This window comes from Alosa sapidissima, chromosome 6 (genome assembly GCF_018492685.1).
Source record: "Alosa sapidissima isolate fAloSap1 chromosome 6, fAloSap1.pri, whole genome shotgun sequence".
Taxonomy (NCBI): domain Eukaryota; kingdom Metazoa; phylum Chordata; class Actinopteri; order Clupeiformes; family Clupeidae; genus Alosa; species Alosa sapidissima.
This window is the reverse complement of record NC_055962.1, coordinates 1,689,194-1,707,530: the sequence shown is the minus strand read 5'-3', so window position 1 is coordinate 1,707,530 and position 18,337 is coordinate 1,689,194. Positions and strand designations below refer to the sequence as shown.

Genomic DNA, 18,337 nt, shown 5'->3' with positions numbered 1-18,337 from the left:
AAAAGATGAGAGCCAACATGTAGACTTAACAAAAACAACACCAATCAACATCCCCTCCCCATTATAAACAATAAAAGACATGATTAGGCCTTTTCTGTCTTAGTCCGAATTACAGGATTATTTGATTCATCCTGAGCTTGAACATTACGGGGAATAAACAAAACACGACTGCTGTTTCTATTTTTGAATATATATACCATGATGTCAAATAAAGGCCATCTTTGGAAATTGAATATTTAAGATTTGTGAAAATCCATGTATATTTAACATGGCTGCATATCCATTAGCCACAAATATTTACAATGCCATCATTTTGTGCAATGAGATATATGCCATCTCCCAATATTACCGCTTGGAAAAAGAACATTAGGCACAATAGTGATATCCTTTACAACAAACAAAAGAGCATCTCCCTTTAAAACGGCAATGAAATATGTCATATCACTGCACATATTATATGAATCATCTCTAAAGAAAAAGTGAATATATTGGTCCTCTGTAAGTATATATACACACACACACACACACACATATATCATATATATATATATATATATATATATATATATATATATATATATATATATATATATATATATATCTCAAAATGACTACTTATAAAAATAAAAAATAAGGAACAAGGAAAATAATTTCCCCATCACTTTATACAGAGTCAGTAGTATTTCAAAGCAATGTTCAGGCATTCTCTCAGCACAGTAGTAATGTAAGGCCCCAGGAACTTATTTTGGCAAAAGAACCCCATACACACGTTTCCCCTACAATTTCCTCTATTTCAATTACAATGATTATGTGCAAAACTGAAACCATAATGTTAAATAGAACCGGGAATAAAAGGGTGTGAGAATGGCATCTTTCTTCTCCTCTGTGGCAGGTCTTGATGACATTGTAGGGTTGCACTCCCATAGGCCATTTCTTTCCAGCTTCATGTTGACTGCAACATCTTCTTCAATTTGTCTATCTCAATCTATCATGAGGGAATAAAACAAAAGTAAAAAAAACTTTTCATGTATTTTACAGTATGAGGGTCCGGGTTAGTAAAAATTCAATATAAACATATCACCTAAAAGCTTAAAACAAAGTAACCATTTTCTAAACTATCATTAGCCGACTCCAGTGTAAACGTTGGCTCAAAGAACACACAAATGAATAGCCTTTATGGCAGGTGTGCACTTTTTGTACTGGTTGGGTTTAATTATAGCATTGAGTTCATGTCATGTTTCAAAACTATTGTTGAATTTTATTGGCTAAGGACCCTATTTTAGTGATCTGAAACGCACGGTCAGAAACAGATGGTTCAAATACATTACGGCCTCTAAGCCTATTAAAACATCTATTTACTGTCTGTTTTGAATGGAAACGCTTCCGTCACGCAAGCCCTATTTCCAGCAGGCAGGCGTTTTCAGCGTGGCTCGAGCCGCACACAGGCAGTGTGCAACCTCTAACCTGCTAACATGGGAGCCGAAATGAAAACGGAGCCGACACGCAGCTGACCCGCTCACTCCACGCCGGCAGTCTGCAGCCGGCTTAAGGCAAAATAGTCATCTTAGTCACGTGAAATAACCCACAACTTGCTGAACATGTCATACACACTATATTTTTCTGTGAATGAAATGACATTTAGACAAAATGATTGATTTACATTTGGAGAGGATTTTCAAAGTCTGTTTATTACTATATTAAAGGGACACCAGGCAACGTTTTCGTGTTAATTAATCATCTTCGTAAGTCGGTATATGGTTAAATGACTCATTAGGGGCGAATGAAGGCTCTCTCGCCCGCCCCTACTGCCTGTAGGAAGAATATCCCACTTGCAAGTTCGGTGTATCCTACCCGCCGACCGAAGCAAGATCAGTTTACAGCACAGAGGCAGGCTAACGAAACGCTAGAGATTGTTGCAAACGTGTGTATAATGGCAGAGCCGGCGAAGAAGCAGTGAAAACCCTTGACGGAAGACGCAAAGAAAAGGAAAAAAGCTTCAGACCGAGCGAGGGGGAGTTTCGTAGAGAAAAAGCATCAGGCTTGCCTGGTGTCCCTTTAAGTCTATCTGATTCTGATTACAACGGTGTATATCCGATTGATTGTATGTATTATACTTAAAGGGAAACTTGGCAGGATTAGCTATATTTCCCCCTCTGCTGGAGAAATTGTGCATTATGCTATTTCAAACTGGAAAAAGGTAACGATAAAGCACATGGATCTGTTTACAAGCTAGCGAAACGGTTAGCATAAGTTCGGAAGAACAATGTGGATGATACAAGGTAAGAAACACGATTTAAAATGAGTTTCTTGTTTCTCACTTCTCTTTCCGGGACGGTAGTCTCAATGTTGCACGGTTGGTTTTCCGCTTGGGGACGATAGGGGCAGCGGGGAAAGTCACAATTTTCACTAAAACGGGTCATTTAACCATCCAAATGATTTCTAAATGGGTTTATTACGTTGAAATAGTTGCCAAGTTCCCCTTTAAGAAATAAGTTTTTTTTGTGTGAGGAGGTCATCCAGCACCAGTCATGGCATGAGTTTTGGGCGTAACATCCATTAAACCAATGAGACTGACATCTGTCATTACCTTTCAGAGCAAGGGGCGCAACATCAAACAGCACAATGGTATTTAACAGTCAGTCGAAAACACAGCCTGAAAAAAATCAACTCTATTTGAATGTTCGAATGACTGACTAAAAATTATATTATATATAAAAGTATATTCCTCCTGTGGACGAGTCATTGCCTGGGACTCGTTGCTAAGGGTTACTTCCTTACTTATTTCCCGACAGTGCGCCTCCAAAATAGCTGAACTTGTGCTTTTTGCTTTAGACCAGGTTTTTCTTGGTCAGTGGTCTAATGATTATTAGTGGGTTTAAGATAGCGATTTTAGACCATGAGCTTGACCACACCTATTTTTTTAATTGACACGGCTGTGGGCGCAGTGTTCAATTGAACTGGAGCGTGAGGGGAAAAATCCATCACTGCGTTGGATGTAAGATAGGAACAAGACGTGTCGTGCTTGGTGCCATGTTGCGCCAGGTGTAAGATAGGGCCCATAGAGTTTTTACTGTTCATGATAAAAAATGCTGTACTTTCTATAAATACTGGGGCTAAAACTGCATTTAGTCACCAGTGTTTCCCCTAGACATATTTTCTGCAGTGGTGCTGTTAGTCTCAGGATATTGTTAACGGAGTTCAGCTAAGGGGGTCCTGGAGCACTACATTATTAGTAATTATTACACGGCTCGTCAGAGTGCTGCAGAAAGTTCCATTCACATGAATGGGCCTTCCCAACGTTCGGAGGTCTGTTAAATCTATGTAATCACCAGCAAAGTATATAATCACTGCTGTCAATGGCAACTGGTTTTGTGCTTCTGATTAACGTCTTTCATATCACTCCGCAAGAAGTCCGTTAGCTTATTGCAATGGAATGGACACGAAACGGTAGCAAAATCATTTTTAAAGAACCATTGTGTTAAGTTTCTTTTCTCGTTTTGGCAAGTATCTGTATAATAAGTGGGATAATGTATTGTCCGCCGGTAATTATCAGAAAATAAGTCCCTTCAGGTCGAAACAAAACCCCTCTGTTGCGCGTCGGGGTTCTGTTCTCCCTGTCGGGACTTATTTTCTGATAATTACCGGCGGACCATACATTATACCTTACTTATTACTTAGGCTACATTATTATTAGAAATTGAAAATTGAAGCTTAATCATTAGCCACATCTCACCTGTGAGCTAAACTATTAGACTTATCTTTCATGTCATTACATTGTATCGGTGGTGTGAAAGTCTAATTGAGTGCCTATCACAGTAAGATAAGATAAGATAAGATATACTTTATTATCCCTCAAGGGGAAATTTGTCTTGGGCTGTAAAGTGCCTTCTCTGAAAACAGCAATCACATACATGCAGGACAACAATCACATACAAGCAGGACAACAATCACATACATGCAGGACGACAATCACATACAAGCAGGACAACAATCTCATACATGCAGGACATAGCTCTGATACAGGGAAAATTTTGAAATTCTGGCTGTTAAATACAAGGGGCATACAAACTTTAACAGAGCAAGCAGGGTCCGTTTTCTGTCTGACTCAGGTGACGTGAACATTGGCTACCTGCATGATAAGGTTTTCACTTCACTGCTGCTTGACACTACCTTGCATGGAGACATATTTCACATTGGCTCAGGGCCCCTGTTCACGTGAACACTTGGCGCAAGCCATGATCTGTCCCTGCTGTTGTACCTAAATTAAAACCCGTTTTAGATGGGAGCCACCAACCCCAGTGTTGGAACCTACCATCCCCCCTCATATGAGGCTGACTTCTGAGCTTCAGAAGACGTGAAAAACACCGCCACTCCCCTCCCCCTAAGCCACTGAATCAATGAACGCTTATTTCCATGACTGTAAGGGCTTTCAGATATAACCTTCGGAGTATATGAGTATATGAGTAAACCGAGGTCCTACCCTTCGGATGATTCAGATATGATGCTAACCTGCGGACCTTATACTGACCTTATACGGACCTATGTGTGAACGACATACACATTACAGAATCTCCGTGTGGTTGTCGAGTGAGGGGCGGGGGCTTGCAGAGTTCACAAGAGGCGAGATATGAGATATGCGGCCGCTGTCACATCTGCTGTTTTTGTTTACAAAATGTATGCATTATGTAGGCTAAAGAAGAAAAATCTATTGTGCGTAGGCTAATACTTGAAGTACTTTTAACATTATCGACACGCCCTCTCACTAGGTCTGAATTTTAACTGCATGTTTTACGCTTCGTTCGACACAGCACATTTACATAATGTCGGGAGGAAATACTAGAAGGGGAGCAGTAGAACAACCGGCTAAGTTCGGACTTCCATATGACCGTTTATGTTGTTCAGATATACGGCCCAAACATTTTAACATCCGCAGAACTAGGGCTGGGATAAACGATTATTTTTTAAATGATTAATCTAGCGATTATTTTTTCGATGCATCGATTAATCTAACGATTCATTTTTTCAGTCCAATTCGATTCGATTATCAATTATCTCCCCATTAATTCACTAATAGCAACTTACGTGTTTATTTACACATCTGAATGAAAAAAACATGAATTCTTTAATATTGCAATATATGTTTATTGCTCTTAAGATTCCAAAATAAAATACTATACAGGTGCAAAGTAATGCATTCTTAGTTAGAGGTAGCATTCAATAAAGTTCAGTAGTGTATGTCTAATTGAGTGCATTTTAAGACGTTCATGTGGCAATCTTGCAATTAACATTAACACAGTTAAAAGGCTGCTGATGTGTGGATGCAATTCATAACGTAGTTAGTTCAAATAACGGTTCGTACTTCTCCTTTGGACAAGCACTTTTGAGTCTTGTAAAACACTTTTCCATTTACATCGGGATTTTGCAAACATTCAGAGTCAATAAAATGAGCCCTGCATGAGTAACGAATAAGCAGCTGCAAGTAAGCATGCTAAACTTGACACCCAAACAGTATTCTAACGTTAGCTTTGAGATACTGCTTGATTGCATACTGTAACTTAACTTAGTTTAGTCTCCTCAATGTACTATGTTGTGATAAGACCTTAGCAGAGTTTACTTTAACTTTAATGCAGCAGTTTTAATGCTGCAAATTTGCGCAGCATTGTCACGATGCTAAGCGGATTTAATAGCAATTTAGCCCACTGTGTTCTATGCAGTGTTTCTATGTGGCAACAACAATCCTTCAACAATCGTGAATATTTTGTTAAATGCACATGCAGAGGAGGAGCAGCGGGCTCGTTACGAGAGAGAGCGGACGGGGCGAGGAAAGGCTGTGTGAGTAAAAAGTGCAGCTCAATGAAATTATTTTATCTTATCTTTTATTTAAATAGTGGGCCTAAAACATAGATCATCAATGTGTGGTGGCCGGTTTTGATTTCGTGGTGCCCAGCCACAGATTAGTCAACGTATGGAAAACACTGAAGGTGTAAAATTAAAAATATTTAGCAGCACACGTTATGCTTGACAAATCAACGCTCATATTCTGCGTTGACGTATTTTTTGCGTCGACGTCATCGATTACGTCGACGCGTTGTCCCAGCCATATGCAGAACCTCCGGTCTTTTCCATCAGAAACATATTTGTAAAAAGTATAGCTGGTATGATATAGAACATTATCGGAATATAGAATCAATATGAACATTTTCTTCAAAAACAAAGATAGGAATGTAGCTCAGTCAGTAACAGGTCACTTTATGACGCAGGAGACTGCAGAGTCGGTACAAAAAAAAAAAAAAAACATTCGGTTTTACCTAGCTCGAGTTGCTGCAGCCAAAAGCAGCCAGGCACTACACTCTAGGCATGTTCGTGAGCCCCAACTTTCATGCCCATGTAGCACTGTTCTGGTCTTTGCAAAAGTATTTACCTGTAGGGCCATTCGCTTTGAACGTTCATCTTCCAAATCATTTCTCAGTTCAGCAAGTTCTCTCCTGTGGAAAGAGCAATAATAATGTTAATAAGAACGACAATAATAAACTCCTAAGACTGTTGATCAATCAAACCTTTATTCAGTCAAAAGCTTACCAATACACCAAGTGATTTTGAGTTTAAGAGATCAAATTCTTAGTTATTAGAAATTGTGGAAAATGGTACAAAAGTGTGGACTATCCAACTAACAAACTGTCTATATGCAGAAGTATTGTTAATGAGTGTCAGTCACCGGGCAGGTCTATTCGTTTTCTAGTCCATTAACTATCGCAAAACTTCACATATTAGCCGAGTCCCAAATAGACGCCTGTCTGTTTTAAATGCCTGGCGTTAGGGCTGTAACGATATGCGATTTGAAACCGAAATCGCGAGACTCATGTCCACAATCCTGTGTCGCAGTGTAAAAAGGCAGAACCGTGACACACCCTTTCTAGTGTTTCTCGCAGTGCTTTGCAGCTTACGCGGCCGCATAAGCAACACACATCTCCCGCTTTACTTAGTTACCGGTAGCCTACGTTGTCCAAAAATAAATAAATAAATCATAATTTCATACCTCTCCTTGCTTTCATTGTAGACTATGTGTTCAACTTTACCAAACAGTACAGAAGTAAACCCCCCTCTTCTTGCCCCGCTCTCTCTGGCTCTCTCTCGCTCTCCCTTCCTCTCACTCGCAATGGACAAGCGTGACTTGGCCAGCACAATCCAAATAAAACATTGTGAATCACAATAGTGAAAGCAAGGACGCATAGAAGACGACTAGCTAAATTACTCTTAAATCCGTTTAGCATCATTAGCATGCTGCACACATTTGTTTAAAACTGTTGCATTCAAGTTGACTGATCATCTCAATACCAATGTTTCCCAAAAGGGCCTGTCCCATGGAGAACAAGTATTACCTTGAAACTTAAACACAGATGGGGAAACTGAACAGTCCAATCAGTATACTATGATAAACTAGCCAACTATGCTACTTCGTTTACAATATTTCCAGGCTTCAGCCAGACAATAGTCAATAGACAATAGTAGGCCTAGGCTATAGGCGATGATAAGAAGTGTGCATAAAGCATAAAGTGTGCAGTCATAAATATCAAAACACCCCCCCCCCCTCCCCAAAAAACAAGAAAATCGCATCGAACTGTGGGTTAAAAATCGTGATACAAAACCGAATCGTGAGGTTGGTGTATCCAGGGTAGGAATTTCACCGCGGCCACGACGGCCATGCCGCTACGTTGCCCCTTGCGTTGGCCGTGATGCTCCTTTGAAAATTAAATGTTTACAGGCCACTGTGGCCTTGGTGCCCCCTTCTTTCAATATTCTGCTTTGCGTCTGTTTAATAGCGATTTTAATTTAGCCTATGGCTTGTCAAAATAATCTTAGCATCACAACGCAAATTAATTCAGTGTTACGCATTGGAGAAAATGACAGCGCATGGTAAGAAAGAAAGTGTGTCTTCTCAGTTGAAATACTCGTGATCGCCAAGTAGCCTACTCATCACACAGACACATGTATCACATCACATGAAAGAGCTTTTTCTCAGCTTTTAAACGATGTGAACAGCTAATTGCTGTGGTGAACGGTTCACGCGAAAAGTAAATAATATGATTAAATTTAATCATAACGTCTACATAAGGTTCTACGCCCATCTCCCTACCCATTCATCTCGGTCACGAACCCTTCGTTCAACACATATATCAGACAAACCATATATCAGAATAAACAGCAGACCTTATCGAACACAAAGGTGTAAAGCAATCCCCTGTACAGTAAGCCGTTCCAGAGTATTCCGGTTAAATTAAAAATTAAATTTGCAGCAAGGTCTACATTCATGTCTCCAACTTTGGTCTTTAGGTTTCAAAATGTGTTTAAATCCTTCTACATGATTTCATAACAGGCCAAATACAGAATAAATGTTACAAATATTGCCTAGATATTGGTAAATATTAAAATCCGATAAACAGCTAAACACATAAACAGTCTGTTTTTTAGTTTTGGGTTGTATTTAATCTTCTAAAACCCGTCAGATCGTCTGTTTAAAGCCCAATTCACAGCAAAGATTCCCAATGACCCGAAACCGTTGCAGCGGTGTGAATTAGATGTTGCATGTCGTTGCAAGCCGTTGCAAAGCATTCACCATGTCTAGTCACAGTTGCAAGGCTTTAAAATGTTGCATCAAGCTGCTGGTTTATAGAATGTTGCAGCTCATCTCGTCGTGAATCTTTGGTGTGATTTGGGCTGAAGTATGGTGCAGACAGCGCAAGTTATGATTAGATGGTATTAAAAGACTGCGGTGGGGAAAAGCTAGAGTTCCAAATTGTATAACTTTTTTCAATATGAACTATGTCTGTATGTCTGGTTTAGTCATTGTTCAATTCATCCCTTGTGTTTAAAATTTGCAGATAGGCCGATGGTAAGCTTGTTTTTATGCTGGCAACAAAACAAAAGGGTTCGCGAACGTTATTCTTTATTCTAAATGCGTACCGCCATGGCAAAAAGGGAAAGAAGTTGGCTATGATTTGAAATGTACATTGTTGTCAAATTTGCCAAATAAAATACGGGAGAAACAATATGGTTCATGCTCTCTCAAACCGTTTCATTCGTGCCGAAAAGGAGGGAGAATGAAACATTATGCAGGTTCCACTTTTGCATAAATTAATTCCTGAACGGTTTTGGTCTTTGACAAAGGACCGATATAGGCTATTTGCTAGGGACAAAATATGAGCGTTCTCTTTGCAAATTATGTTTGATTAAAACGCGTTTCATCTGTTCTGGCTATGCCCGCTATTTGGATCATCTCACTCAATGAACAACATCTCAACACTAAATAAATGATGATCCGTAATATCAGATAGCTATTCATATAGGTAGACATTCAGTGTGTTTGAAATAATTCGATAATATTTTCCATCTTTGCAGAGGAAAAGTTTTGTGTAAAGGAAAGTAAAGGCCTGTCTCATATAGACGCCTGTCTCTAATACTAGCCGGTGCAGTTTGGTAATTTGGAAAAAATAAAAGCCTGGGCTATTATTTGGAGTTTTACGGTATGTTCAGTTCACGTGTAACAGTGTAGGCGTGTAAACAATTTTTAGCTCGTAGTAGATAATAGCTTAAACTTGAAGTGCTTCAGTGATATTTTAATTCCATGTGGACTGAGCAAACACCGGCGCCGAGTTGAGTGCACTGTAACTTGCCACGCACATCAGCGCCAAAGTTTTTAACTGGCAAACACTGGGTGAACAATGGATTTTATGGAGTGGCGCCAACAAAATAAAACTGAATTGTAATTTAGGCGGTGGCAAAGTGCCATGCTGGTATGCAGAATTGTATTGAGAAGAACATAATCGAATGTAATTGAATGTCGAAAGGGGAGTGCGCCGCACTCATGTCACTCGTGTCCACAGCACTTAAAAGCGCCATCCAGCCGACCGGAAGTTCAGAACTGTGTTGGTGTTTATTATCTCCATGACTACAGGAGGAGGAGGGCTAGGCAGAAGCTTAGTAGGAAGCAAATATTCTAGAGTGGAGCTTTGCTAGGAAGTGTCTGTGGCAGTTTGAGGACAAGAAACGGTGCAGCCAAAGGGGATTGTTGATAACAGAACAAGTGACTATGTGAAATAAAAAAAATCTTTGGCGGCAGGCGATTAATGTGATACATTTTTTTTTTTAATGCGTTATGCTTGGTCCTTAATTAACGCACGATTGACCCTAGTTATTTTATTATGCCTGCAAACTTGCGGGGAATGTGAACATCCCATCTCCTCAGTGAGGAGAAGGCAAGTAGTCTGCATCTACACTAGGAAGGGAGAGGTCCAGCCATTTGCTCCTGTTCAGTGCTGTTTTGTGAAGACCAAGCTGTACCTTTATGTACATAGGCCCATGAACAGCAAAATGTATCAGTCGATCATTGTGGTGTTGCTCCTCGTTTACTTTATCGTGTTTACTGGAGCAGTAGAGCTTTTGAGTTTCAAAGTTAGCTGCCGTTTAGCTACTAGTTGGCTATGAGCAAACGTTACTGCCAGGACACTGACGGGGTTGCTAGCTTCTGTTGGTTAGTGTCTGTCACCTCTGCGGATCTGCTGCCCTTCTTTGGAGACGGACTCGATTGCACTCCCGAGGATTACAGAGTTTTGCTGCCAGTGCTGAGCCAACCGGGGGACCAACCGCCCTGCTGCCACTGGTGTCACCGGAGTAGCTACATCGGCTAGCTCAAGGCCGCTGCTTGCCTCCCGTCTATGTTGGGACAATGGTCATCTGCTCGTTGGCTGAGTAGAGTGAAACCGTTCGTGAGTACACTTTTATACTGACAAACACACACACTTGTTTTTTGCCACGAGCGCCCGGCGAGTCGGACGGGCATTGTAGCGGTTGCAGCCCTGCCTTCAGCTCATAGAGCTGACTTCTGTGCACCGGAAAGTAGAGGTTTAAAGATTAACCGACACATATCGGTATCCGTTTTTAACGTGTAAGATACGGCTACATCGATACGTAAAGCCCCGTATCGGAATAAAACTTGAAAATAAAAAATGAAGCGGTCGTTATATCGATTTACATGTTACGAATCGGTTCACAACCTTTTCTGCTCGCTCAGACTCTCATTTACGTTGCAAGCAGCGCGTTCATCCCACTTCTGGTTTTGAAACTACATTTGTGGGTAATGCAGTTCGTTTTGGGCTACATTCTTTGCCCAAAGTTGTCAAAGAACTTCATTACCCATACATCTACTGCAACTTAAGCACGTGACAACTCTCAATCGGTCGTTTGTTTGACAGTTTTTACTCTTTTGTTTTGATGTATTTGATGTTAAATATAGTTTGTAGACGTTAAAAAACAACTGTCCACGTATGTGGACGTTGCGCAACAGAGGAGTTAAATGACCAAAAATCTGATTTTGTAACTAGGAAGTTTTTTTTATTTCTATTGTTCAAATATGAATTTAACTACTTTAAATTACAAAGAAACAAACATTTGGTAAACATAAATAATGACCTAACTACATGTTATACATTATGTGAACTGCCTATTTATGACATTACAGAAATATATAGAGACCAATGAATGGTGTGCATGTTTTGCAAAGAGTAATATATTAAGACATTAGATGGTGACTAAGTGGTGTACACACACACACATACTGTACAATACACACACTCATCACACACACACACACACACATACAGTACACACACTCAGTACACACACACACATACGGTACACACACACATAGAGTACACACACACATACAGTACACACACACACACATACAGTACACACACACACACACACACACACATACATACAGTACACACACACATACAGTACACACACACACATACAGTACACACACACACACACACACACATAGAGTACACACACACACATACATACATTACACACACAGTACACACACACACACACAGTACACACACACAGACACATACAGTACACACACGCATACAGTACACACACACACACACACACACTCAGTACACACATACAGTACACACACACACACACACACACACACAGTACACACACACACAGTAAACACACACATACAGTACACACACAGTACACACACACACACACACACACACACATACATACATTACACACACACACACAGGACACACACACACACACACACACACACACACATACATACATACATTACACACACACACAGGACACACACACACACACACAGTACACACACGCATACAGTACACACACGCATGCATACATACATACATACATACATACATACATACATACATACATAAATAAATAACACACACACACACACACACACACACATAGTACACACACATAGTACACATACAGTACACACACACACACACACACACAGTACATACACACACACACACACACAAATCTGTTTAAAAATATGTTACATGCTAAAGAAGTAATATGCTGTTCATAACATTACAGACATGATTGTAAAATTAAATCAGTTGTTGAAACTTAAAACATTTTTTTAATCTTTTGAGATGTTTGTAAATATTATCTTCTAAATGACATACTAAAAAATATTTTTCAGTAGTTAACAACATAACCAACATGATATGATTGTAAAATCTACTTTTTTTAACTGGACAAATATTTTTTAATAATTTATATATTATCTGTTACAAAAAATGTTCAAAAATTGATCAAATACTGTTATAAATAACTCTTTTTAGAATCAGAATATCCTTCTGTGCCATTAAAATCATTACTGTTATGATGTACTTGAAAAAACTGTTGTTTTTTTGCATTAAAGTCACATAATGGTCCATATTTTCTGTCATTACTCTTTATTATTTTTTGAAACTTAGTCTTTTGAACAAAAACACAATAACAACAACAACCAAATCAAAGTTACCAGTAGGCCTATTAAAAGACTTGGTAAGCTTCATAAATATTTAACTTGAACTAAGACTTAATAATTACAAAAAATAATGATGACATTATTACTATCATCATCATTTGTATTATCATTAAACAAGATAAAGGTCACTCCTCAAAGTTTGAGTGAGCGTGTGTAATAATTAGTCCCTATTGCCTTATAAGCTACCTTATAATTACAATGTCAGCTTGCTTATCCCTTTACCTGCACTTTTAAAATTATTTCCATCAAGCTACATTAAACCATTTTCAATCATCAGTTGCTGCCTGCCTTCTAAAACCTACTATTTAGTGATCTAATTCCATGTAACTCGTTAATGCTGCGGCTGAACGACAGTCTGAAACGCACACTTGGCGTCATTGGATTTCACACACGTGTAAAAGAAAAGCTAACTTTTATGCACAAGCTATGTTTTGCACAAGCTACGTTTGATACTTTTTCTCTATGTCTAAATGTTCACTCCTCGCACGTCTAACTTACATTTTACAATGCAGGGACTGTAACTACAGATATACTAGTTATAAATAGTAATCATTACTTTATTTAGGCAGAATAAGTTCGTTGTGGTTTCCAAGCTCATTAATGTTAACGTTAGCGGTCTTCCACTGATATTCATGGCATTAGCTAGCTTTGTGGTTAGCTAGTCTATGATGAGCCATAATTTAGCAATGGATAACATCATACTGCAAATTGTAAAATATACGCTTTCAAAATAACAGGCCGGGGAGAGATGATACGTCTCACTGCTATAACTGTCACGCTATTAAAGAAATACATCTTCAGTCACATTGTCAAAAGTTAAAAGGACAGACAGTCACCTACACTGTAACAATGTAACGTAATTACTAGCTAATTCCGCTTCACTCTCGACTTATTTAACAGCAGCAAAACTGTACATTGTTTTCACGAATTTTGTCATGCTTATTTGAGTTAAGAGAATTGATGGGGATGTTCTTTTAATTGTTAATTCAAGCAATGTATGTCTCGTGACCAAATCACCATGAACACACTTCACTGATGATCTCACTCGCGGATAACTGGTTCTCTCTGCCCGACTCTGGCTGGATCAGCAGGTTGCAGGATGTGTGGCGCGTTATACAGGAGTGTTGCCAGCAGGGATGGTGTAGAGTGCCCTCTGGTGGACAAACTATACAACGCCAACACTCATGACATGGTTGAAGGGTGTTTCATCCGTTTTTATTTTATTTTTAAAATATTCATTTATCGGCCATTATAAATGCCGATGCCGATAGTTTGGAAAATGCCTAATATCGGCCCGCTGATAAATCGGTCGGGCTCTACTGTCCACATACGTGGACAGTAAAATAACTTCTATATAAAATCATATTTTTTAAAATTTCTAAATGATTTTCAGTTTTAGGCTCATATAGAGTAATAAAATCAATATTAAAAAAATCTAGACAATTTTTTTCATAATGTGTGCATGAAAGGGTTAATATAAATCACTTTTACTATTATTATTAAATAAATGTTTCATTATTATATTTCACTATATCCTGGGTGTATTGGCAATTCCTTTCTGATATGCATCCACCACTAGTGTAACGAACATTCATTTTCACATTTTATATTTAAATTCTGTAAGATTACATTATACACAAGCTTTAAGGTGAGTGTAGTATTTTTACACTGGAGGCATTGCACTATCAAAATGCAGCCGCAAGGGTTTTTACAAAAGCTAAGAAAACAGACCTATTGACACCCATTCTCAAATCCCTGCAATGGCTTCCAGTTACATACAGAATTGAACTTTTAGTGTCACGGTTTTATAACTTAGCCTACCCGACACACTTGCTCGCTTGTCTACCAGTTCCACCACAAAGTGAAGTAACCTATTCTTTGACACTCTCACATGCTTGTCAGATGACCCCCCTTTGGTTTCAGCCAATCAAATGACAGCGTTTCTTTTACTGTCGACCTGACCGTCAGAATCGGTCCAAACACCACAAAGTTCGCTAAAATATTGGTGGTGACAATTCATCTCAAAATATTGATGATGACTAGTCACCAGTGTCCCCATCTAAACCTATGCCCATGTTTTAAAGGAGAAGTTCGGTGTGATATTGACCTAAAGTGTGTTGAAACATGATACCGAGTGTGAACTTTTGTCTCATAGCTCATCTCGGCTTGTCCTCTGCACTCCGAAATATGGCGCTAGTTAGCCGATGCTACCAACAGGTTTTCGATGGGGGTGCCTCGGGCATCGGCCTAGCCATGCAAATAAATCACTGTTTTACACCATTTACGAGGCTCAAAGTAGCTCCACACTTCATTGGTAGACTTCCAAGGGCCCTGACATTTAAAAACGAGACATTGAGAACTTTGAAAAAGCACTGGTAGTTTATTTACAATACGATTTATACATAAAGTACCTTCAGGAAGTTTCCCGTTCGCCGCCATCTTGAATTTAGTCACGATAAGTCGAGCGACGAGTACGTATGAACAGGTATGATAAGGGATCAGATTCCAAAAATAATTCCATGGAAATGCATGGATTCCAGTTGCTGCTACTGGAAGCAACTAGAATTCATGCATTTCCACATAATTATTTTGATGAAATGGTAACAAATAGGCTATAGCCTAGACTATGTAGGCTAAAGAGTCATATCGTGGGGAGTTTATTGTTTCGTTTTGGCAAGTAGCCGTGTAATAAGCGGGATAATGTATAGGGAATATGTAAGGGATAAAGTATAGAACGCCGGTCATTATCGGGAAATAGGTCCCTTCAGGGCGGAACAATACCGGTTCGCCCTGTCGGGACCTATTTCCCGATAATGACCGGCGTTCTATACATTATCCCTTACATACCCCAGGCCTCTAAGATCTAAGGAAAAATCCCTGTTAAAAAGCTCCCTGCCAGGACCAAACAAGTTGCTTTTGGCTACTATGCGGTTCAGCTGTGGAACAATCTTCCAGATGACATAAAATCTGCCGACTGTTGCCCGTTTTAAATCTTAGCTCAAGACAAAACTCTTTACAGTGACTTTTCCCGATTTGACTAACTGCATTCTTCCTTTAATATCAGTCTTTGCCTTTTTACCACTTTTAGTTAATTTTTGATTGTTTGTTTTATTGTTTCTTAGTTTATTTTAACTTATTTGCAATTATTTTTTATTAAAAGGTTTATTGCTTTAATCCTGTATTTTCTTACACTCTTTCTTTTACCATTTTTTAATCTTGTATTGCATCTTTATTGTATTGTTTTAAAGCTGTTAATTCAATTCTTATTTACTTTTAACTAGTGATGGCCCAATAGCGATACAGGCATCAGGGATCGGGCCGATACTGGGCCCATATAGAGCTTCAGAATCCCGTCCCTCCTCCGAGAGAACTTAGGTGCCGGAAGTAAGTGTCTCATTCATTTCTCCCATTGACATTTTGGAAATATCCCTATCTAAAGAGTTTTAGAGCATGTCTTAGGCTAACCAGCTACGGCGTAACTCATAAGCGTACAACATATTATTTCGAGTGAAAAAACGAAGAGAAAATGAAAAAAAGTCAAAGGTCCAAGACTGTGTCCATATTTTCATTTCCGGGCGAAGGAACTACTCAACCCATAAACCACAGCGCCTCACTAAATAATATATATAGCAAGGCACAACCAGCGCAAATTGCCATTTAAACAACTTCCAACCGACAACAGCACGCAAACCTTTTCCTCCAAGCAGTGGTTTTTATATTGTGAATGTGCAGTTAATAGCAGTTATTTCAGGAGTAATCATGTAAATAATAGTGTTTTGGTATTGAATTTTATATTTATCATTGTGTATTTTATATCGTTTGTGTGTGAAAGCGGTTCACGTTAACGTTAGCAACATGGTGCAGTGCTTCGTACCTGACTGCGATCACCGCTCAGTCGGGCTGATGCATGGACCAGTGCATGGTCTGCTCTTGGACCACCATATTTAGTTTTTTTAAAGGGACACCAGGCAACGTTTTCATGTTAATTAATCATCTTCGGTATATGGTTAACTTGCCGTGAATTATTACACAAAATGTTCAATAAATGCACGAAAAAATATTCCTAGGTTAATTATTGATATGACTCATACAGTATGAAGGCTACAGTAGCCTAACTAATGTTAACTAGCATTACCAACCTCCCTGCAAAACTCACAACTTTGTAGGTCTTGTCCCTCATGCTGGCCCTTACAAAACCAACAAGCTGACTCTCGGACACACAACAGTCAATAATGTGACCCGATTTAAAGTGGTTAAAATTTTGGACACTCACTAAAACATAATATATTTCATACCTGTGTTGCAGCATGTAGGCTAATGTTAGCTGCATTGTTGATACAAGTACCAATGTCTACCAACGTCTAGAAAGTTTTTAATCACATTAAGATTTTCGCCATAGGCAGTAAAAGACTCCGCCATCTTGGCCAGCGATTTTCGAGTGAGAAAGATTCAAACTTTACCATAACAGACTTTCCACCAATCAGAGGCATCACTGTGAGATTGTGGGATTTTTTAGGATTGTGGGTAATTAAGTACTTATCCAAGACATCGCAAATAAAAGACATTTATCTCAAAACAAGGATAGTGCCCCATGAACTTTTGTCTTCTATATGAGCATATACAATAATAATAGTTAATCATTTGTTTAATTAAGATATGGACAGTGTGGAGGCTTGTTTTAAACAGAATTGTTTGTTTATTTTTTGTTTGAAATAGCCTGCTATTATATATTTTATTTGATACTCATTATTAAGTGTGCTTGCAAAGCAGCACACTTGTTGTTCTTCTTAAGTTTTATTTTTCCCGTCTCCCTAATTTTTTGTCAGCTCTAGTGCCTAGGCCCTTTGCGACAGAGACACCGTTCCAACTTTAAAACGTCCGGTCAGTACCGGTGCTCGCGAAGATGACGTCAGGTGGGCGTGTCGTTCGTCCGCTATATTGGATTGAAAAGAAAGCGAAACTAAATTTTCACAGGTCACAAATTTGGTCCGAACGCCATGAAACTTGACGTACATTATCCTTGGACCAAGCCTCACAAAAGTTACCAGAAGGATTTTTGATTTTCGAAAGCGGTTGCCCGTCACAGCCAAAATAAATCGGTAGCGAAGCTCCGAAACAGGAAGTCGTCCATATCTCAGGAACACTGTCATATATCGATACCAAATTTTGTATTTGAACTCCAATGTGAGGGTGCATAAGCCAAAAAAAAAAAAAAGAAAACATACCAAAAGTTTCCAGCATTTGGCAAACCACCCACCCGTATTTGGTAACTATCACCTTCCACATTTGCAGTTGTACTGGTACATCTATCACAATGCCTTCAAGTATGCACAATGTCTCTGGGCAGCCACAATGTCTCCGGGCAACCTTGCCCAATCATGAAATCCTTGCTCTGCCATGGGATAGTATAGACTTACGAACTGAAATGGTAAGAACATTAGCTATTTATTGCTGACGTAGTACAGTTAT

The 18,337-nt window shown here is 39.1% G+C and overlaps 1 protein-coding gene across 1 annotated transcript in view; it reads right to left on the bottom strand.

Annotated features, from left to right (window-relative positions):
• Positions 1 to 594: 594 nt before the first annotated feature.
• The window catches only part of LOC121711386 (CD2-associated protein), a 166,355-nt gene continuing 148,612 nt past the window's right edge, over positions 595 to 18,337 (bottom strand). Inside the window, exons 17-18 of the mRNA XM_042094955.1 lie at positions 6,422 to 6,485; positions 595 to 985 (exon numbers count right to left, since the gene is read on the bottom strand). Coding sequence (XP_041950889.1) covers positions 944 to 985; positions 6,422 to 6,485 — 106 coding nt within the window. The 3' untranslated portion in view covers positions 595 to 943. The remainder of the gene's footprint in view (positions 986 to 6,421; positions 6,486 to 18,337) is intronic.